Here is a 24,604-nt window from a genome sequence, read left to right as displayed (position 1 = left end):
ATATTACTGTGTAGAATAGACGAATACAGCTTGCAGAAATAATCTTAAATAAATTAGAGATGGACACTTTTCGAAAAAGTGTGTTACGGACATGTCCGTTGGACATATCGATGAAATGTCCGGACATGTCGGGAAAAGTATTTTTGACCTTGAATCTAATAAGGCACCTATGAGTGACCTCATGTTTTCACAAGTCACTGCTTGAGGATACACAAAGCAAAATATTACTTTTATTCTAATGAATATGTGTCGATATATTTTACTTATTACCAACCTTTAGACTTTTTTATAAACTGGTTTCTAATTTTATCCGGATAGCCAATACACTTATTTAAATGTTTTTCCATCCTACTTGAATTCTTAAAAGTAGTTTTTGAGCAGAAGTTGCATTTATAATGATTTTTACTCAATTCAGAAAAATATAACCAAACTGTTGATTTTGGCGTCATACTTCATTTATAATCTATTTGTGTATTAAATATCAAATTAAGAATCAACTGATTACTATTTACTAATCATTAACTTTGCCAATAATAATAAAATATAGACATATAAAGTTAAACAACTACCAACAAAATTACAAGAAAATGGCTAAATATCTTTAATTTTACATGTACCAACGTCAAAAATTTTTTGTGGGAATTATGAATGCAACAAATAATTCCACGCATACGCATACAGCTTTTCAATATTGAAAAGTGTCCTCAGGACATGTCCACTTTTCACGACATGTCCGATGGACATGATCAGCTGACATGTCCGCGGCACATCTCTATTAAAAGTTATATATGAAAGCTTATCAGTATGAACTAATATATTTTCCTTTTTTAAGGTTTTAAGGCATTATCTCCTCCATTAACTGTAGTACGGAAGACCTTGGAACCAAATATGAATCCAGACGACTTCCTTCCATCTGTGATGACATGTGTGAACTACCTCAAACTACCAGACTATTCTAGTATCGAAGTTATGCGAGAAAAATTACATTTAGCGGCTTCTGAAGGACAACACTCTTTTTATTTATCATAAAAATGTACTAGAGGTATTACAAAAAAATATCGTCAACTAAAGTGTAATTTATAATATATATAGTGATGAGTCACCCATAAACTTCGAATAATTTAATATATTTCACTTATAGCCCCCCATATAGTGGGTTAAGGTGTCTACTATTATTATATTGCTGTAAAATTAATTTATTTTTAAATAATCGAAGAATTTCTTTTAATTATTAGTAAAACAAATTGTTTAATTTTTGTGTTTTTTTTTTATTATTGTGAAATCAAACCACTTTCTTTTATCTGTTTTCTTTAAAAACTGGGATGCTCGATGTTTACGGATTGGAAGTATTTTGGGGGGCCGTCGACTGATTTGTGCAATGGACACTAGTGAATAGTGATAAGTGTCGCAACGAACAATTAATGAAATTATATTTCACATCTATTGCCAAATGTATAGTTTTCCTGTGTCTGGAATAAGACATAGTTATTATATTTAAATAACAAAATGTAGTTTTAATTTAAAAATATGTTTCAATAAATTTGTACACATAATATCATTTTTGAATATGTGAGTATTATACCCTCACTTCCTTTTCATAATTGCCATCAGTCTAAAAATATACACGTCTTTTTTTTTATGAATTAAAAGTGGCGAACAAGTTAAGTTTATTAAAATTAAAAAGGTGAGTTGATCTGATTGTGCAATGCTTTTCGCAACCACAGCAGATATACAAGGTGTTAATTAAATATATTGACAAATTTATGGGGTTTTTTGAGTGATTTTTAAAGCATTAATGTTACATATATAGACATGAGTCTGTCTGCGAATCGATAGTTTTCGAGATACAGTTTTGAAATTTCAAGTTTTCTAAAATATCACTGAAGAAGTTTGATATAGATTGATAAAACTGAACCTAATGATTTATCTAATTAAATCCACTGAACTTGATTATAAATAAATGTACCAGTGGCAGAGGTACTGAGAGTTACTTCGAATAGAAACTCCAGAAATTCAATGCCATTGAATCTTGAAAATTTCGTCACTACTTCCTCCTTGTGGTGTTTCCAAGAAAAAATGTATGTTTAATTTTATTCGAAAAACGAATCATTTACAATTTATTACTCTTTTTAACTTTCGTTAACATTACCAAACCATTAACAGGTGCTGCAGCAATTAATTTACATACTACTACCTAGTGTAGAGGTAACGTTATTCTTACACATAACTAAATTTTTGTCCACTAACTTAAATTAAGATAACTAGAGTTCGAAAATAACAATTATCCTAAGTGTTCCTTTGTTAATCGTCTCCGACGATCGGTAAATATCCATTTAAAAACCAAAAATAACCATTCAACACTTACCGAAGTCACAGGCACATATCTCAAATAGTCAAAGTTTTTAATAGATACTATTTTTACTGACGGTGGCAAAACATCAACTACTTCACATTCTATTAATCCCACTATCCTCATTATTGTACATGTGCATGTTTGCCTCTGATCTGAAGTTGCGCATCGATCAATTTATTCGAAACGTATCTAGTGGCATCCTAATACCTGCCCTGTCGATCTGGCGTGCTGGTGAACATACCAGGTTTTTTTGCCGAGGGATGTTGGCCGTGCATTTCATTGTTTGTGGGTGAGTTGGACGCTTTTCTTGGTCAGTGTACAACATCTGTTTCTATGCCAGTCAATAGCATTGCATATCGTGAGCATAGAGCGGTACACAGCTTGACCACAGATTTATCATATTTCTACTGCTACGTGTATTGCTGCTTACTAGTGTAATATAGATTACTGCTGTTTATTTATTTGACTCGCCACAAAGTTTCCGATGGCAAATTATAACCCAGATCGATGGTCATTAGTGTTTTTTACAAAAGGGTGCATATGCGTCATCTGCATGTTTATACAAATTGGTAGTCCCTAATATTTTTAAAGAATTTTAGTTTCACTAACACAGAAGATATTTTTTATTTGAATAAAATATAAAATTAAAAAAAATAAGTCTAAAAACAAAAAAAAGATTGGAATTTACATTTCTTAACAATTACACCTTATGATAATTTTCAAGATTATTTTTTTTTTGTTTTACATTTATCCCTGACGGGCCGGGTTGACTGAAATCATTTATCACAATGTTAATGAAGAAAATAATTCACTAATAGTACAAAATAAACTAACAACTTATAAATAGGGTCGTTGCTACTTATAATTTGAAAATATGTTAAACTATGAAGTGGGTAAATATTCATACTAGTGATGTAACGAATGCCAGTTTTTAAGCATTCGCGAATGCGAATACGAATATTCAGTTTTTAATATGCCGCGCGCGACGCACATAATAATTTCGGTGACAGCGGCGCTAGAGGCTAAAGAAATTAGCGTTGTTAAGTTGGTAGAACGGTATTTTTGTATGATTGGAATTTTGTTTTGTTTTCGCTACCGGCTCAGATGAGTTTGTGAATTGTGAGGTTAGACTGTTGTTAGTTATTTCTTAACATGAATAAATCAACTTCTAGTGAAATATGGACTTATTTTACGATTTGCGATGTTGAACGAACCTAATATTGTTTTCACATTCTGTATTTTTCTTTCACATTCATATTCGCAAAATATTCAAAGATATTTGCGAATGCGAATATCATAAATCAAACGAATATTCGCGAATGCGGATATTCGTTACATCACTAATTCATACACTTACCTAAACTTATGTAACTTAAGGGGTTATTTCTTTATTTATCTATCGACCATTTTGAAGTATCACAACGATACTGGCTTTCAAAGGAGTTTATTATTAACTTCTCGAAAGGGAGTTTATAATTTTTATTATCTACACTTTAATTAATACGTGGGAACTTAGAAATGTTGTACGTTCAGAGAATAAATTCCAGACACTTACCATACGTCGCTCATGTTGAATGTAATCCAGTGGTTGGTTGTAACGGGTGATACTTAAGTTGGAAGAACAAGAAAACACCAAAACATTCCAGAAAGGGTTTTAATAACAATTAAAAAACAAACAAAATAACGAAGACACAGCGGATTCCAACAAACATTGATTAATTTACACGTGACAACGCAATCCGAGATTCAGGGAACCCAACGCGAATTTATAGCAAAATTTGGAAACACTATCCGCTATTAAATTAACTGAGACTTTAAAATTAAGAAAACTGACCAGTGTGAAATCCAAGGAGAAACTGCCTTTTTTTCCGGAGGTCTCTCCTGAATTCGACACATCCATTTCTTGGGTCCAGAAGTTTCTGTTCTTATCTTATTGGTGGACTCCCTGAATATCGGGGGTTGAAATGACTTAACCATACCATGTTAATACCTAATTGACTGAATTTATAATTGTATGGATAATTTTGAAACTAAACTAAACTTACAAGTAACCTTACACCTTCCTCTTGTGACTCCGTATAGCAACACAGAAGGGATTAGTCAATCTCATTTAATTTATTCTTATAGCTTGGAAAATCCGCCTAAAAACCAACTATTTGATCTATTATTATTTTGTCTACTTGTTCAAAATCATTGCTAAATTTTTTATGAGGCCCTCTCCGAAGGACTGCAATGGTCGAGCTTTGCAAATTTATTACTCCCGGTGATAAGAGGCATCAGTTTCTCAACGACTTTATGGTGACGCTAAACCTACTTGAAGATCCTTAATTTTCAATAATCACGAGTTCCGGCTTTTGTTACATTTACATTATGAAGTTGCGACTGGCCGCATATACACGCTTTGTACAGTGAAAGTGTTGAAACTCAACAAAACTTTAGAAATACTCGTTTCTCAAGAAAAGTACATCGGACTTCTTCTAAATATGCAATTTTAAATGCAACATAATCATGAAAAGTCCAAGAAAGTAATTGGTACAGTTTTCTGGGCCAAATGTCTGCTACTTTTAACAAAATGCGAAATTTCACGCCTTTGCTTTTATTAGACTTGTTATAGAATAGTTTGTATTTAAAATTCTACTGAAACGAGTACTAAAGTTAATTTACATTTTGTAGTGTTTGGCAACGTTTACAAAAGTAAAAAAAATGTAATAAATCGAAATTTTTCGTTTTTCAAATAAAAGAAAATATCTGAAATATCACAAGACATAGTAGTAGTATAAGTAGTGATCAAATATGTAATTTTTTTTTATTTTAACACCCTGTATCTAGAAATCTATTGATTTATAGACCCATGTTTATACAGGGTGTAACTTTGAACTCCTGACAAAAAGTAGGCTTTAACCATATAAGACTTTTCTTGATTCATTACTTTACTGAAAATAAAAATATAATAGAATGAAGTGGTGATGACGTATTCTGCCAATCCTGATTCACTGAATTAAAGTGGCAGTTTGTTTTTTACCCGTTTACCATCCTGTCACGTCATATCATATCAGGTGTGAAGTCAACTGACAATCATAAGATGGCTTTTCAGAAGTGGCTATATGGAATTTTAACAGAGCAGTGGGGTTGCTTTCATAAGCATTCGGAACAGGATCCGGTTCTGCTTAAATTTAAACTATTCACAGTTTAATTACTATTTTGTTTACTTTTGATTAATTTAATGTCTAGCACTGATTGGTTGCTGAAGTGACTGAATAAGAAAAAAGGAGTAGTAGGAGTATTTTGTTTAGAATTTTATAACATATAATACTACCTGTTGTATCTTTCCTAAATGCGTGTAGTGACTGTAGTATAGTATAAATACATTATGCTGCTTAAAAAAATAGGAACATAATTGTTTATAAACTTGACATAATTTTACAAAAATATTTCACGTCAGATTAGCTTTTTTATTTATTTTTGTATGTAAATTTTTTTAAAAGACAAATAATTATTTTAAAACCAATTAGTTTTATTTACAATTATTAACTTAACAAAATATTCTCTAATGTTCGGCCCTTCGTCCATATTGATTAAAAAAAAATGGTGAAACAGTGATACATCACTAATTGTAAGTCATGCAAAAGCTATCTATTTTACTAAATTATGTTCCAATTTTAAAAAGCTAACAACTGACAATGCTGACAGTGCATATATTTTACCAGGCTACTTTCGGGTTGAAATATAAAACTAGGAGCATGTTTTCAAAATTACAAAGAGTAGGTACTAGGAAACTTTATATATTTTCTCGCCAAAGAACTAGACAACCTTGATCAGATTTTAGAATTTTATTTTTTGCTCACATTAAACAATGTTCGAGTTAATAAAACTAATGTTCTTTAAAAATATGACGTAGATGCTCCATCTTAAAAAAAAAACACTAATGACCATCAATCTGGGTAATGACTATGCTAATTTAAGTTACTGGACAAAAACGTATGCATAATAATGCTACCACTGCACTCACTAGTATGCTAATTGCTACAGTAAGTGTTAAAGTTTGTAGACGTATTTAATTAACATCCTGTATGTAGTTACATGTTCTACAATTAGACCAAATCTACATCAAATATGGTGAATATACTTCAAGTGGAACTAAAAGAAAAATAAAAAACATTTAGTTTATTTGTCTAGATAAGACATATTTTATGTCTTAATATAAATTACTTTAAATCATTTCATCTAAATAGAGAAATCAAAACTAATTTACATCACAAGATAACAAATAATCAGTGGAATGATTTGATTTTGATGAGTTTTTTATATTAATTTATAACATTTATGCATGTAGTCAGTTTTAGGGCTGTTTCACCGAAAAATATATAAGACTGGATTTGTTAAACTTGCTTAAATATTTAGTCTGTATATTTGTTGAAATAATAATAAGAATTCTAAGAAATGAATAAGCCAATAAAGTTCTGTTATAGGAGTTACTGTAACAATTTACCACGACCTCAGGTGTCAAATGTGGTTAATTCCAAGAAAGTATCGCAAGGATTTCTTGGAATTCTATCAACAAATATCGTACAGACTGTAAGTATGGCTTTATTTTTGACACATATTACACTGCCTACATTTTAAGCTAGCTTTGTTAAACGAGTAAAATAAATCACTACTCGGAGAATGTGCCAACTTTTGATACCTGTGATTGAAAATTTCTATTCTGTGTTGTAAGGTAAGGTTTCAAATAAAAAAAAAAACAAAAAACGAAAATAAATAAATAAAATAAAAACAATAATAAAGTAGACTTAAAAATTATAAGTTAGATTAAGTTAATATTAGAAGTATAAATGCAAATAAACATAATTTAATTTTATTGATAAATGATGTCATCGCCTTAAATGAAACTTGGCTAAAATAAAACCAAAGCATTCATATAAAAAGTTACAAAATAATCAGAAAGGATAGAACAGAGGGGTATGAAAGGGGTTGCCTTCGTAATTAGAAAATATATAGACTTCACAGTGATAACTGAAAAACATTCTTCCCTCCCTGAAAATACACAAACGATGGTAATAAAAATAAATAATATCACTATGATTAACATTTATTGCCCCTCAGGCAATAAAATGAACACAGAAACATGGTCTAGGTTTGTAAACACATATAATGCGCCAAGATTCATTATGGGGACTTTAATTCACATAACTCATTGTCGGGAAGTAAAAAAAGGCTAACGGAAATACTATAGAATCAACTTTAGAAACATTAAATGTAATACTGTTAAATAACGGGTCTCCCACTAGATTTAGTATTATCACCACAAATCGCAATAAAAACAACATGGAGTGTGATAATCTAAGTCTGCCAATCAATCTGATCCCGAATTTCAAATAATTGACAACAATGAAAACATTAACAAATTTACATATGCTGAATTAGAAACAAGTTTAAAATATAAAAAGGATACTGCGACTGGAGTCGATGAAATCTCTATTTTATGCTAAATAACCTCCCCATAAGTGTCAAACTAATATTATTTAATTTATTTAACAATTATCTTGAAGGGGAACACATCCCTTTGGATTGGAAGAAATATATAATCCCTTTTCTTAAACCAAATAAACAAGATAATAATCCAAGTAATTACAGGTTAATAGCACTATCATGTGTTTACAAAATATGGGAAAGCCTAATAAAAAATAGAGTAGAATGGTAGAATTCTCTTATAGTTAGTTATATAACAACATATATCCAATTAGGTTTTAGTAGAAATATGTATACGGTAGGGGTATTTGTGAACATAAAAGATGCCTACGACAACGTTAATATTTACAAATTATATAAAAAATTAATAACAATTGGCATACACACATATCCATGTGCAATTGCATTATGAATCTTGTCTCAAATGGAATTATTCATATTAAAGATAAAAATAGAAACTTAATAGGAAATAATGTTACTATGTATGTACCTATGTATGTCCCTCAATATATAGGTTCGGAAAGTCCCCGTGGTACATCGGCCGTTACGTGAGAGCGATAAAATAAGTCATAGAAATCCGTGCGATAGACAAGGATGGTTACATTGAAGACGTTTCATAATCTGAATAGTCAGTCACTCCCACTTCTAACCCGAAACGGGCCGTGACTATTCAGATTATGAAACATCTTCACTATAACCATCCTTGTCTATCGCATGGATTTCTTTACTTTACTTTGTCCCTCTCACGTAAAGGCAGATGGACCATGAGGATTTTCCAGCCATATATAATAATAATATCCCTTGGACAAATGAGGTAAAATACTTAGAGATAATATTGGATCAAAATTTAAATTTCAATAAATGTACAACATATATAACAGATAAAATTAACAAAAAAAACATGAATATCATGCGTGCATTATGTGGTACTTGGTGGGGTACAGATCACAACACTTTGCATATTCAATTGCAATGCAATTTAAGAAACAAAGAAATCTAAATAAAAAATTTAGATAAATTTGGAACAAATACACTGAAGATGAATTTTTCCAGACAAAACATCTGAATTGCAAAAAATGTAATAACATTTTTAGGGTCGTATTTAAGAAAATAAAGTTGATGATGGTCCTGGAGAGATGAAACATTACATATAAAAATTGATTATGCCATTCGATAGAGGGCAAAAAGTGGCCATGAGAAAGTGTCCTTCTTTTTTCAATATCACCTTAAGCATGGCTGAAATGATAGAAAAACGGATTTCCAAAATTTCGGTTTTTTTAAATATTTCGAAAACTAACTTGATTTTTTAGAGGCATAATGTTGCTCCCCTGATTACGCAACTTTGCTCCCATTTAAGTTAGTTTGTATCTCTTACCGTTTTCGAGATCCCTGTAATGAGAAGCAAATTTGTAACAGCCTGTGTATAAAATAAAATGAATAAACTACAATACCAAGCCCTAAGAATAATTACAGGATGTATGAGATCAACCCCGAGAACGGCGTTATTAGCGGAATGTGCAGAAATGGCAATTGAACATAGGAAAATATGGTTAACAATTAAATATTTAACTAAAGTACATACAACAATAATAGATTATCCCATCCAAAATTTAATTGAAGACCTCCATGAATATTGTACGTTAAAAGTTTATTATTGGAAAAACAGAGTGGATCATTAAAACATACAGGGATTTCTCACAATAGGTACTTTCAACATATAAAAAAACTAGATAATATACCATATTTTGTATATGAATACGGTCATCAATTATATAAATTAGATTATAAGAATTTGAAATAAAAAAAGGGTTTAAATAATAATAACGAATTTAAATACCTAATAGAACAATCATACTCGGATTACTCTCAAATTTACACAGATGGATCTCTAGATCTTGTTGAGGAAAAAGTGGGTGTGGGTGTACACATACCCCAAACTAAATATTCCTATCATGATAGCTTCCCCAAATTTGCACAAATATGCACAGCAGAAATTGCTGTGATAAATAGAGCTTGTATTTATTGCCTGACAAATAATATAAAAAAAGCGATAATTTTTTCCGATTCTCAGGACGCCTTGGAAAAATTAACTTCTGACAAAAATTATAAAAAAAAAGATTATATCACGATCCTAACAAAGGAAATGATCATTAATTCTAACAATAATGGAACATGTATAGGATTAGCATGGATTCAAGGCAATGAAACTGCAAATTGGCTTGCGAATCTAGGGAAACATTTTGCAGTCACCAACAACATTCCACTAAATAAAAATGACATTTTGATCGCGTGCAAAAAATACCTTAATAATAAATGGCATAATTATTGGGAAAACAAATTAAAGGTAGATGGTACTCGGGGTACAGCATAGGTTCCCTAAAAAACCTTGGTTTCAATTATTTCCATACTTTAATAGAAAGCACTGTTCTACAATGATACGTATGCATACAGGTCATTGTCTCACTGAAGCACATAAATTCAAAATCGTTATCAATGATGGCCCGGAATGTGAATATGGTCAATTAAGTGATTTGTATCATACTATAATTGAATATGAAATCAACAAAATTCCCAATATTGACATATATTATTTAATTGCCCAAGCATGTAATACACCAATCCCGATTAATGTAAAATGATGATGAATTTGAGTACAGAAGGATCACAAATTCTAATGAATTTTTTAAATATCAATCAAATAAATCAATTTGATCAATCAAAGATTAATGGACTCTTTTCAAAAAAAATAATTAAATTAACAAAATAATAATTATAATTAAATAAATTAAAAAACAATACATGTGCATGGGAGCATGTGTATACAAAGGCATACATGTATGTGAATATAAAAAAAAATAATAAAAATAATAAATAAATTGAAAATAACAAATAACATTAAAAAAAACAAAAATATGTAGCACAAAAATATAAAGCCTCTCTATTCATGTCCTGGGATTCTTAGACCGAGGCAACATTTCAGGTGTGTAATGCTCCGCAGTTGCCCCAGAGCGAGAAGAGTCTTTCCCATGTTGTGCTATCTGTCTTACTAACCCCTTTCGTCGAAACAAAATCTGAAGAAAATAGAATCTCTGAGAATATGAGAATTCCCAGACATACCATACGGTATATTCTCCGAGAATGTGTTATAGAATAAAATGTGAACCTGGTCAAATACATCTAAATGTTAGGCCATCAATTAAGAAGAAGTTTTTCCTCTATAAAAAGGGTTATAATATGTCCAAAATAATATAATTGTTACATTTTAGCCATTTCAATGATATTTAATATAATCAGATTTTTGGGCTAACTAAAGATGAAAATATGCTTTGTTTGTTTATTAGCTTGTTAGTTAATTAGTCTTAGTCGTAAGTCTGTTTTGCATTTTGTTATCAGATAAGTCAAGAAAGATGATGTCAAAATAAAAATAATAAATAAGTCACATCAAACTTCATCGGAGTTATTATTTTAAAACATAGATTAATTAATTCATCCTGAACCAGAAATACAGTCCACAAACAATTTCAAGAAGTGAATCAAGAATCCAACATATGGTCCATCGACCCTGGATGAATTAATTAGTGATTATTGGTGAATTTGTGTTTTGCGTAAAAGCAGAAATCGGAGGCGGAGAACTGCACGTGGATACGCTTTATCCCGCATAGCAGTAAAGNCTCGAGCACCTCATTTTGGTGGTCTGTGGGAGGCTGGAGTGCGCTCTGTAAAATCACATTTAAAACGAACCATGGGCAATGCTTTTTTGACATTCGAAGAATTCTGCACAATTCTTGCACAGATCGAGAGTGTCCTCAATTCTCGACCCCTGTCCCCGTTATCGAGCGATCCCAATGATTTCGAGCCTCTGACCCCTGCGCATTTTTTGATTGGTCGAAGGCTGACCACTGTGCCTGACCCAGATGTAGCGCATATACCTGAAAATAGGCTCTCAATGTTTCAACGGCAGCAGTGTATCGTCCAACACTTTTGGAAGCGCTGGAGCCGTGAGTACTTGTCCGAACTTCAGGTCCGGTCCAAGTGGAAGGAGAAAGGCAGCGACGTCCTTAGGGTTGGTGCTTTAGTGATCGTGGCTGAAGACAATCTTCCCCCGTTAAAGTGGCGTATAGGTCGCATTTGCGAACTTCACCCGGGACCTGACGGTTTCGTGAGGGTTGTGTCGGTTCAGTGCGCCACCGGCAGAGTGAAGCGTGCGGTAACAAAAATATGTGTGCTACCCATAGAAAACTAAGTTAGTTTGGCATTTGGCATTGTTGACAGCCTATGCCTGTCAAGGCGGGCGGCATGTTTGTTTATTAGCTTGTTAGTTAATTAGTCTTAGTCGTAAGTCTGTTTTGCATTTTGTTATCAGATAAGTCAAGAAAGATGATGTCAAAATAAAAATAATAAATAAGTCACATCAAACTTCATCGGAGTTATTATTTTAAAACATAGATTAATTAATTCATCCTGAACCAGAAATACAGTCCACAAACAATTTCAAGGAGTGAATCAAGAATCCAACATGCTTATTTCTTTTATTATCTAAAACATAGACACAGTCTTGTTCATGCTATTGTGGTTTTGGTGTAATAAATCGACCCGATGATGATGGATTTAAAACAATAAATCATCCCAAAAATCAAATACTGCAAATATACACTTGCTTTATTTCCATATACAACTCGTTATGTGACACGTAAAGATGATTTAAATTATTCAATTTCCATTTCTCAATTATTATTTTTTACCCATAAATAAATCGCACGAGTATAATGAGTTCATTATTAGTTATTTGGCAGTCCTTGTCATGTTTATAGGTAGAAATTATGCTATGTGATTGTTCGCACAACTCTCCTCTAAAATGTGAGATGAAGAACTGAGTCGGTGGAAAGGAAAATTTGTCACCAAAAGAAAGTATGATTGCTTGAGAATTAGAACAGAAAAAGGCAAAAGGAGAAAAAAAAAGCTGTTGTAGAGAAGATTGTGGAGCCTGAATGTCCGCACACCGTTCGAGGACATTGACTAATCGACATAGGACAAAGCATGCACTGCTCTTTTTGCAAAGAACATTTATGTATTTTATATTATCTACAAACTGTAATTACAAAGTGATTCGTGTGGAAAAGTTTAAATATGATTTAGTTATGTGCATAAGTAGCATTCTACTATGATGCACTTCTGTGAAAGCAAATGTTTCTTATAAGACTTGATCGTTTAAAGCGACTGCATTTAGGAAAGTGTCATACAATTCGATATATGTAGTATTATACTGTGATACGATGTTAATGCAGCCAAAAATCTAGAAAATATACTGAAACTATTGAAATGTTAATTTTAAAATGAAAAATGATATCAAATATGTCATAATTTACCAAAATGCATAAGATTGCTAAAAGCTCTGTGATGCAAAGTATAAATATTTCATTGTTTATATGCTGCTGTATGTTTTACTTCTTGTATTGAAAGTTTATCGTACTTTATAAATAAAAAAAGATTTCAAAAAACATGCTTCATTTGAAAATTTCCCATTTTATATCATTATTCCAAATAATATTATTCATTGCAACAGAATACAATCACAAGTTGAATGTAATCCTTTTCTGATGACCAATAATTTGTATATAGAAACGTTTATTTAAATTTATCGCCACCTAATCTCATTGCTTACTTCATTGCATTGTTGCCGTTACTCCTTCGCGGTTATTATTTGGCGGACAAGTTAGAACTTTTTATGTTTGATAATTTATTTTTCTGTGAAAAGTGCGATAATCTACTTTTCTTTCTTTCATCTATTAATTAATTATTCAGGTAAATGTCTATATTTTTTTTGTCTGACCATTTGTATTTTTTCATCCATAACTCGATTTTACGGGTATGTATCATAGCATTTCCCATAAGAACCTACGTTAAATAGTTAAATTTTTGGCATTAATTAAAAACAAAAACAAATCAATAAATAATTCGAGAATAATTCACAGAATTTGATTTCACATTGCAAAAATAATATATCTCAATAATATGAAATAGGGTACATTTTTTCGTAGCACCCGATCCTCCTTAAAAACAACTAATTTTAATGCGAACAGTACTGTGAATATAAAAAAATAGCCAACAAAATATTCAGATTATTGACATTTTTATTTTATTTCATGTACACTTTGTACACCCTGTTTATTTTGCAGCTAAATATTTTGCTATTTTAATGGTATTGCTGCTGGTGCGCTAACATACACTTTTCTCAACCAAGTGCAACCTAGTATTAGTGAAAGAAAAATATCTAATATTTACTAGTATCGATAGTAGAATAATTAGTCCAAGTAGGCTTCACTTCGGATACTGGGGTAAATAATAAATGTTAGCAACAAGTGGTGTCACTCAGCTAGATTTAATTAAGTCAACTCTACTTAATTTCTGCCATTTCTATCTTCCTAAGATAAATATTATTTTAGCAATAAGTATCTTCTATCAAAACCTATTTTTGTTAAAAATAAATCTTCAAGTTCTTAAACAATAAAATATCCATATTTATTTTTTACTTGTTTTACAAATTATATTTTTATAACAAATATATTTTAATTTATTGATTTCAATATTCAAATATATATACCGTAAAACTTATTTTTCAAAATTCAGTTTTCCATCTATGTTAAATTAAAAAAAAATAAATTAAATTAAAAAAAAGATAACTGTCCGATAGGGTGATTCAAAATTTAGTACAAATAATTTAGGGGCATATTTTTGAGGTCAAAATAAGAATTTTCCTATAAGTGTGTGTCCACAACACGCTTAGTTTTTGATATACAGTGTGTCAATTTTTTATTTTTTTCGATCTTTTAGGAATAATTTCCAAATAGATGTGAATGTTTGCATAAAACTTGTGGTACGGGGTTTTTTTGGGATGCTAAATTTAAATATCTCATTGCTTTTGATGCTGCTTGTAGAGGGCGCCACCTATAAGGGTACGCTTGAATTAAATTGTTTTTAACTTTTTTGCTACCCTGTACACGTTTTGTATTAGTGTGTTTATTCCCCTATCAATTTTAAGCAAAAAAGGTATACTTGGTCGAAATCTCAGACCAACCGTTTCCAAGATGTTGGAGCTGATGAAGAGTTAAATGTACACCATATTTTCAAATTTTATAACTATATTTAGGGTGAAAAATTTTTAAATTTATTTTGGACTCACGTTTATAGGGAAAAAGATCTTATTTTGACCTCAAAAATACGTCCCTAAATTTTTTGTACTAAATTTTGAATCAGCCTGTATATTAGCAGCTTATACACAAAAATAGCTTACATTACTTAAATAGTTCTAGGAGAAAATGCAATATCCATATTACTACTGCTAGCTTCTTCATTTGCTATTGATATATTAGCCATTGTTTCACTCATTACCACGGCTTGAGCTGGTTCTTGTTCAATTCTTCTAGCTGCTATAGACTTCAAAAGGGCTTTTCCTTGTTCTTTGGTCTGTAATGTAATATAAGTTTATAGCTCATTCAACAGCTGATTATCTCAAAAATCAAAAGAGGTACATAAAAATTACTGTGCCTAAAAAATAAAGGTCTGACATTGCCCACTTTTCAAAACTGTCATTGATTAATTTCGATATACTGAAAATTGAAGTCACTTATAGGCCCTACAGCATTACATTTTAGAAAACTTACACATCTACTTTGATTTTTAAGAGTTGACTGGAGAATTTTATGAGCTACAATATAAAATGATATTTCCCATGTTTGCAAAATGAAAAAAGCAAGGAAAAAACTTAAAAAAAATTACTTTGTTTTTAACTGACAATGTTGACACAAATCAAACAATAATCATTGGTCATTTTACTAAAACATTTTCAAAAAATTATCTTACTAAAATAATTTACAATTTGTAATAAAGATATTTGAATAATCAACTAATATTAATATAAGTCTCATAAATAAATCAAACCTTAAAATGTTTAAATTTCTCAAAATCTGATAAAATAATTTTATGTATTCACTACACAAAAATTGTAATAGACTATTTTAGTGTGACGTCACATATTTAGGCAACCCGCAATAAAATGTCATAGTTGAAATTGTGCAAATCGAATCTGATCCTTGTGTACTATTTATATACACAGGGACGGAAAGTCCCCATGGTTCATCGGCCGTTACGTGAGAGCGATAAAGAGTCATAGAAATCAGTGCGATAGAGAAAGATGGCTATAATGAAGGCGTCTAATAGTCACCGCCCATTTCGCCCTTCCACAAATAAGATCCACTTCTTAGTTATGGAAGGGCGAAATGGGCGGTGACTATTAGACGCCTTCATTATAGTCATCTTTCTCTATCGCACGGATTTCTATGACTTACTTTATCGCTCTCACGTAACGGTCGATTAACCATGGGGACTTTCCGACCCTGTGTATACTATAAAAATGAATAACGTAAAATTAAATTATTTTTACAAGGATTTAGAAGTATTTAAGAACAACCAACACATGTTTCGTAAAATAGATATTCTAATGTGCTTAAAACTTACAAAAAACAATATAAAAGAATATTCCTAAATTTAAATAAAGTAAAAATTTAACGTTAGCTGTTATTCCTAATAATGCACATGCTCGTGAAGAATAGCCTCATACGCAGGTGAGATCTTGTTGATATACACTGCTCAAAATAATTAGAGGAACACTTATTTAAATCTCAATAACTTTTTTATTTGTAATACTATATAAATCTAATAATGCATATCTTAAAGACTAACATTTTGTTCGAATAAATTTACGAAAATAAAACAAATTTACATAATCACTCTACCAAAAAGGTCTATTCATTTCTCATAGTGCATCAATATGTTCAGCCTGCACAGGCGGATTTGGAACATACTGTTGTTAAAAAAAAAGACCACATACTTTCATTTGTCAGTTTTCAACTTAGGTGTTTCCTTTCATGTCATAGGTGTGCAAGTGGGAAAATGTATTATTCTTACATTTTAGTTATTCCAGAATTTTTTTAAAAATGGAATCATGTACAAATGTTACTGCTAATCTGTTAACAATCAGGGTAGCCCTAAATGAGTGAATTTAAAATGATAATGATTAATAAACAATGTTTATCACGGAATTTGAGAGCAAAACACGGATATATCCGTTAATGGTGTCATGGAAATGTACAGTTTTTACTTTATATTAAATAAATTGAAAAACTTTTATAAAAATTCTATCAGATGTAATCAAACAATGTTCATCGATACCAAAGATCTAGTATGCAAAATAATATTTAACCTCACAGGCTTTTGGTACATTAAAAAAAAATGTGCAGTTTTGTAACAAAAGTGTCTGTCGGAAATGTTTGTCATGCGTTAGAAAGCAGTGTGTAAAAAAAACAAAAAAGTAAAACGTGGCAGGGATAGGTTAAGATTGACAATGACCTTAAATGTACAATCCAAATAAACGATTTACGATGCAAAAATTGTGTATATGATTTTTATTTTAAAAATTATTTTAAATATCAAAAAAAAATTCAAACTGCAATGAACAAAATTATAGTTTGATGAAGGCAGTATATTTAGAAAAAATAATAGTGTTGACCATTGAAAACAAAAAATTATATTAATATCTCAACAAAATATAGATAAATGAAGAACATAGTCTCCAAGGTTTGGCAAGATTAAATATCAACAACAGACGAGAAACATTTTTGGAAAGATTTCCTACGATGGTGATTAATAATTACTATATACGGGGTGTCCCAGAATAACGTCATTGTATAAGTAAATATAGTATTATATTTCTTATGGCCGAATAATTGATCAAATTTTAGTTCTCAAATTCGTTACAAGGAGGAGCCATATGTATGTAAACTTGATTCTAATCCCAGCCAAATCGCTAATTATTAAATTACCTAGCCCTTTACAACAATGTAATTTACTCCTTTCCGATATCAATTGAAAAACCAACACGTTGACAGGTTCGGTCGCGTCGGTATTGAAATATTTGAAAAACTTGTTCACATATTTATTTAACCATACCCATATACAGGTCTGGTCGAACTAAACGTGGAGGTGGTAGTAATGTATACGCCCAGTTGAAGAATGCGAGCGGGAGCAAATGAAATCTAACGCAGCTGCATTGGGCCACTGGGCAATAAATCTCAGCTGTTGACAAGTGTTGACAAATTGCCCAGCAGTGCAGTGCAGCAATGCGGAATTTGGTGTGATTAAGGTAACTTTAATTTTTTATAGACACCTTCTATTAATCATTGATATTACAATTGCGAAAGGGAGAAATAATATTATTACAACATGGCATTTTGGAAACCTTTTGAAACGGAACAAAACGAAATCATCAATATAATAAAATTGTTTGAGGACATAAATATTTAAAATATGTTGATGGCCAAATGAATATATAATAGAAATTTTCTACACATTATATACAACCATTGTATAAGTAAATATAGTATTATATTCCTTATGGCCGAATAGTTGATCAAATTTTAGTTCTCGAATTCGTTACAAGGAGGAGCCATATGTATGTAAACTTGATATTTAATCGTTCACGTTCAATTTTACACTTTCGATACTGCGCCATCTTATGTTCAATAGTTAAATGATCCATTTGAAAATACAGTTTTCTTGAGATGAAATGACGGGATAACGGAATAAATTCATATCACATGACATGGATATTAGTAAAATACCAGCTACTGGCAGATACGACAAAAAAGCTTCAGTTAATGCGGTTTGAGTTTTTATCTAGGGTTTGGGAAATTATTTAAATAAGATAATATTAGTTACATCAATATGTGTGTAATTTAAGCAAGATATTTATTTTAAATTCATTAATTTCAGTATAGCAATAACAGGGCCGGGTGCAAAATAAATTGGGCAGCCGCTTCATAAATACATAAAAAACAATTATGAACGCATATGATATCATGGAGTTATATAAAAAAACAATTGAATGTTGCGTGTTAAAGATATAAACAAAATTAAATTCCTCTACTTTTTCTGGTTACAGAAATATATACATAAGAATATGTCATATGTTTGCTTAGACACATTGCATAATATTTTGTTATTGAAAAGTAAGAAAAATTTTTTAAAATTTTAATTTTAATTTTTAGGGTTTTTCATGTAACCCGTTCATTAAATTTTGACAGCTATATGTGTTCAATTTAGTCTTGAAATACTTTCAAGAGTGGGATACTTCCGGTTTCACCGGAAGTGACGTCATCTCCATTGTTTTAAATGGAATACCCCATTTTTTTATATTATTCGTCGATTCTATGAGTTATTTTGAGTAATTTTTGTCACCACGTCCATGCCTTGAAAATTTATGGTTTTCGTTTTCGAGATATTTAGATTTAAAAAAAAATGCTAGATGAAACGTCGCGAATAATATTAAATATCTCTACCATTTGTATAATTGGACATACTTCCATTATTAGTAGTATTTATTATGTATTCACCGAAAATGTGTCACATTTGACCTAGCTATGCACAAGGTCCTCAAAATTTTGCGGCCAACACGGTAATTTTCAAAGATTGAAAACTAATTTTATTCAAATGAAACAGTAACAATTTTATCAGTCAGGAACATGTAGAATTAAATTCTGCGTCGACTGATATAGAGGTTTCCTATACTTATCTTCAACTGTTTTGGAGATAATCACGATTATTTATAAAGGACGAACTTTAACGTGCGTTAATTTACTACTATAATTTTTAGGTAGGGTGTGCCACCAAAAGATATTTTCTTTTGAAAAATATATGTACGTCCCAAAAAACTCTTCGATGAACTTTATTTGCTAATAAATTACATCGTTTAGTATTTTTAACGGGTTTTTGATTTTTGTAGCATTGTATGGGTCGATTAGAGTAAACTGAAACACACACCTAAACCTAAATGGAAAACAAAAAATTAAAATAAAAAAAAAATATGTCTCAAATTTCACTTATTCAGATCATTGGATTCAGAAAATTATGAAGAATTTTGTAAGTTACTGTCATTTCCGCCGAAACCGGAAGTGACTGAAAAATCGTTAAAATGTCAAAAAGTGAAGTTTAATACGATGTCCCAAATTGCAATAATTTATCTTCAAAACTAAAAAGAAAAAGGGGTTATACCATCGTTGTGTTAGTTTCAATTATACCTAGATAGCACTTGATATTATTAGATTTATTTTTATTTTTTTTATCTATTTTAATTTTAATTATTTGTGTTTTATATCCGGTATTTTGCTGTAATCAGAAAAAGTAGAGGCATTTAAAAAACGATAAATATACAGGGTGTTCTATTAAAAAAAAAAAAAGCATTTTGTTTTATATCTCTCTGAAACGCAATATCCAACTGTTTTTCCATGTAATTCCTTAATATCACAAGAATATTTACTAAAACTTTGTTTTTTATCGTTTTGTCCTAAATAGAAAAGTAAAAAAGATAAGGGGGTTCGGATGTTATGTGAATTATCCTGTACAATCGCTACAAATTTTGGACCAAGCATTCTGAGAAATCCTGTATGTATGTGTAATAAATAAACAAGTACCAAAAATCTTTTTACTAATCAACAATTTAAAATTTAAAATTTTTTCTATTTTTGTGAGAATTAATAATTTGAAAATAATTTATGAATTTTTACTTTATTTTTACATTTAAATCGTAATTAAATAGCAAACAAAATATTGAAAAAACAAATTTACTTTGCCTTAATATGTAAAAAAAATTAAACTTTTTAAATGAGCCATAGTTTCATTTATTTATTTAATAATAGTAAAATAATTCCGAAATTGAAATTTTAATTAATATTTCGTTTAACAACAATTTTTGTTACATTTTTGTAAATTAAATAAAATTAAGTATAAAAGATACATTTTTTCTAGGGTTCAGGGCTATTCTACGAATTCGTAAATATGCCAATTGTTATATTTTCGACGAGCTACCCCAGTTTAAAAAAAATAAGTTTCTACGATGAATAGAAGCCGAGATATTGCAAAATTTACAGCGCGCACTTATTTGAACTTTGCATTTAACTTTTCTCGCCCGCGGGATCGCTTGGACGAGCTTCCCCCACCACTACGCCGCCGGCCGCCGGACAGTTTACTTAGCGAGTCGTGAGTCGTTAATTTTCCACATTTTTCAATGCAATTCACGGGAAATCATAGTTTACGTCGTAAACTTTATTTTGCGAAATATTCAAGTTTTAATATTTATAAACGATTGCGCTACGATTTAAAAAAAAATCTTATCTTGGCTCCTGTCGGTCGTAGGGGGTACTTTTTTTATTTTAAAACTGTATTTTTTTGCCAGCTATCCATTGCATCTATTTTCGGTGAAATAGCATAAATAGCAACAATGGTATTCAAATTGTTTATAAGCGAAAAACGCACGGTTTCTTAATGCACAATTTGAGAATGTTAATGTCAAAAAAACCGTGATATTTTTTAATAGGTCGCTTAATTGCGTCTTTAAGATTACAATGACGCTTTCAGAATCATGTTTGATTGAAAATTAACGTTTGTACAGAGGCTTAAAGTTCATAACTTTTGGAGCCTCCGCTATAAACAAATAGAATTGTGCGAAAACTATTGCACCTACAGCGCCCACTTTTGGCACACTTTTATAGTATGACAAAACCCTCAAATTGTCATAGGTTTTATAAAATTTTAACAACAAATCCGATAGTTATTGATGCTTTTCCCTGCAAAGTGAAAAAACTGTTTTCCTCACTTATTTGTTTAAATAAAAAAGTTAGCTAAAGAAAGTGATTCACGAGACGAGAGATGTCTTGTATTATGTTCCTTTAGACAATTTTACAATAATCTCGCGGATAAGACTTTTTTCGAGTTTCTCTTTTATTTTCGCTAATTTTCCTGGTGTAGTAGATCTGCCACCGTGTATAGTGTATACAATATGATGTTATGATGCCCATCGAGATGCGTATTTTAAACGGAGCGAATATACCCCCCGGCGACGACACATGCGACCCTTTTATAGAATGATACATTAATTCCCCAACCATCTGGAATGGTCAATTACAAAATTTTTTGGTAGACCTAATATGTTTTATTTCAATAAATATAAATAAAAATAAATTTGTCAAAATTACATTTTTTTATTTTTTCGCATAAGTATAGGTATCTCTTATATTTCCAGAACTAATTTAGATAGAGACATCATTCCGATGGAAATCGATGTAATATTACATTGGGAAATTTTGCTTTAAATTTCCCACATTTATAATATTGACATATATTTCCTGCCATTATTAATTTATTTTAAATACCTATGTATACAGTAAACAGAACACCGATTCAGCACCAGTTTTTTATGCATTATATAGTGGCGATTTTTTTTTATTCCAGTCTTACCTAGAGCCATCTAGGTATCTAGCCTTCAACGAATTACTATACCCCTTGTATAATAACAGTATAGTAGAGACCGCCTAGACCTACAGTTAGTTATTTAGCACAAATTTATACACTATATTTACTTATAAAATGATAACGTGTACAACGGAAGACCACAGATTCGTGAACTCAAAACAGGCAGATTTAGGTCAATTCACCTATATCCAAAGTCGCTTCGTTTGACCGCTAGATGGCCTCAAAGTTCATGAAAATATTTTGAATTTTGTAAATAACTCGAATACATATTATTCGATTTTGATTATTTTTAGGGTGTGGAGTCTTGCTTTCAATCTACACATTTTGGTTTTATATAGTGTTATTTGAAACTTACAACTCCTAGTAAATTGATGTATGGTGATAATATGCGTTCATAACTTTTCTTCTTTCGGGCAATAATGACCATTTTTTTTTATTTCATAGGTGATACCATTTGGAAGTTTTTGGGCCTCTTGTAGAATTTTGATTAAATGAGCGGTTTGGGTACAAAAAATATTTTTTAAATATCTACATTATCTTACCACCCATATTACAATACTTAACAAGGTGATAGTGGTACCACCAATTTCTAGTCCTGCTAAACGATTATCTTGAGACATTTCAGTAATCAATATTGCCACACTTTAATCAATAATTACATAGTGTAATTTTAAGACCTATAATAATATTACCTCCTCACATTCCATGCATTTGTAGGCATATGTATAAGCATCATCTAGTTCACCCTTTTTTAAATGGTAATTTGCTAAATATTGCAATGCACTGTAAAATTCAGCTTGATCTTCAAAACATTTTATATCTCTATCTTCTTCCCTTAAACAAAATTCTGTAAACGCAGCAGCTGCATTTTCAGTTTCATTCAACTTGTCATATAACCTAAAAAAAATGTAAATTCAGCTTATGTACTTTGAGCAGCATTGTCGTCTTATTTCAGAAAGCATGGTTCGATTTTCAATTTTTTTTTTAACATGTACTCAATAAAACTTACTCTGTTCAAAAAATTTTACCAAAAATCAGAAAATAACATTAGGCATTTTAGTATCAAAAAGTTGATAAAAATTGAAAGTTCTTCGTATCAACTTAAAAATTGTAATTTTTACAATTTTTACTATGATAAATAATAAATAATTTTGGACTAATTTTGGTGCAAATTATAGAAGAGCATGATCACCACCAGATGTTACTGATAGATACCGGGAGACGGTCCTCACACTAATCGGAGCCACAAGACGGGTGAAGCAGTCTGAGTGGGTGCTTTGTGATACTTTATGGACTAGAAAATAATAGCTACCTATACATTGAAATATTTGAAAGTAAATATGTATCTCGAAAGTGGAAAAATATCAAAAGTAGATGAAAGTCCCCTACTATTTTGGGAGAATTTCAGAATTGTTACTCGTTTTTACAATGTACCGGAAAAGAAAATATCTCTTTGTCTTATTTGTCTTAACAAAAAATTGTAAAAATGACAATTTTTAAGTTGTTACTACAATATTTTTGAAATTATTGAGAAACTTGAGTCTATGGTCATATTTAGTCTCTAATATCTGTAGCTTTCAGATTTCCCATGACTCATATATTCCATATTTGTTTATATATTTATAAAAAAAATTTATTATGCTGTAACGCTGGTTCAAAGTTACAGTGGTGAATTTTTTGATCCTATATACAGAAATTAAATTTTGTTCTTAAAAAATACTACTACTAATATTTTATCAATTTTGTTTGTTTTTGGGTACAGTGGAAATAAAAATTACGTATAGTAAGGTAGATTTTATGGAATGCCAAAGTTGAAAAAATAGAATATCAAATCATATGTTCTGAAGTACGAAGATGGTGGAACACTGTACAGTGTTTTAAATTCGACAAAACTTTTAGAGAATTTCAGGATCCAGTAAAGTTAAAAAAATTGATGACACTTCTCAGGATTGATTTTCAATCGAGTTCAACTGTCAAATATTTGACATCCTCAATCCTCATGTGTTTTCGAGTTATAGGTCTCATTTTCGACTACATGGGTGCTAGACAATCAATTTTTCAACTGTGCAAAATGGGGTCATAAGTACAATATATTTTTATTATTATACAGGGTGTTGCATCACGAGAGGGACATGGCTTAATGGGAGATAGAGGACATCTAGTGTAACTAGGATCGCCTATAGAAATAACTTCTTGGCCATTCTTTATTGAGATACAGGGTGATTTATGATTTTTGGTCAAAACTGCTTTATGTCATAACTTTGGTAGGGAATGGAATAATGGGTTCATATTTGGTAGGGTTAATGCACTCACGATACTTCATGTATGCATGTATGACAGCAAAAAAATCCAGGTCCGGACTGCAAAAATTGTAAATTTTTTGTGCAAGTCTAGAAAACAACACTCTGTATGTATTTTTTT

At 30.7% G+C, this 24,604-nt stretch overlaps 2 protein-coding genes across 6 annotated transcripts in view; one reads left to right on the top strand and one right to left on the bottom strand.

Moving 5' to 3' along the window:
* Window positions 1-1,252, top strand: part of LOC108909058 (E3 ubiquitin-protein ligase TRIP12) — an 88,787-nt gene extending 87,535 nt beyond the window's left edge. For 2 of the 3 annotated variants that reach the window (XM_018713286.1, XM_018713284.2), the window contains one exon: window positions 833-1,029. In XM_018713286.1, coding sequence (XP_018568802.1) covers window positions 833-1,029 — 197 coding nt within the window. Of the gene's footprint in view, window positions 1-832 lie in introns of all 3 variants that reach the window. The other variant, XM_018713285.1, reaches the window with a different exon arrangement.
* Window positions 1,253-6,221: 4,969 nt separating this feature from the next.
* Window positions 6,222-24,604, bottom strand: part of LOC108909063 (cell division cycle protein 23 homolog) — a 42,784-nt gene continuing 24,401 nt past the window's right edge. The window contains exons 5-7 of one of the 3 annotated variants that reach the window (XM_018713292.1): window positions 22,876-23,080; window positions 15,114-15,286; window positions 6,222-6,490 (exon numbers count right to left, since the gene is read on the bottom strand). In XM_018713292.1, coding sequence (XP_018568808.1) covers window positions 15,119-15,286; window positions 22,876-23,080 — 373 coding nt within the window. In that variant the 3' untranslated portion in view covers window positions 6,222-6,490; window positions 15,114-15,118. Of the gene's footprint in view, window positions 6,491-14,424; window positions 14,458-14,592; window positions 15,287-22,875; window positions 23,081-24,604 lie in introns of those variants that run through there. The other 2 variants (XM_018713294.2, XM_018713291.1) reach the window with 2 other exon arrangements.

The sequence above is a fragment of the Anoplophora glabripennis genome, unplaced genomic scaffold, assembly GCF_000390285.2.
Source record: "Anoplophora glabripennis isolate ALB-LARVAE unplaced genomic scaffold, Agla_2.0 scaffold301, whole genome shotgun sequence".
NCBI classification, from domain to species: domain Eukaryota; kingdom Metazoa; phylum Arthropoda; class Insecta; order Coleoptera; family Cerambycidae; genus Anoplophora; species Anoplophora glabripennis.
This window is presented reverse-complemented; position numbering and strand designations above follow the sequence as displayed.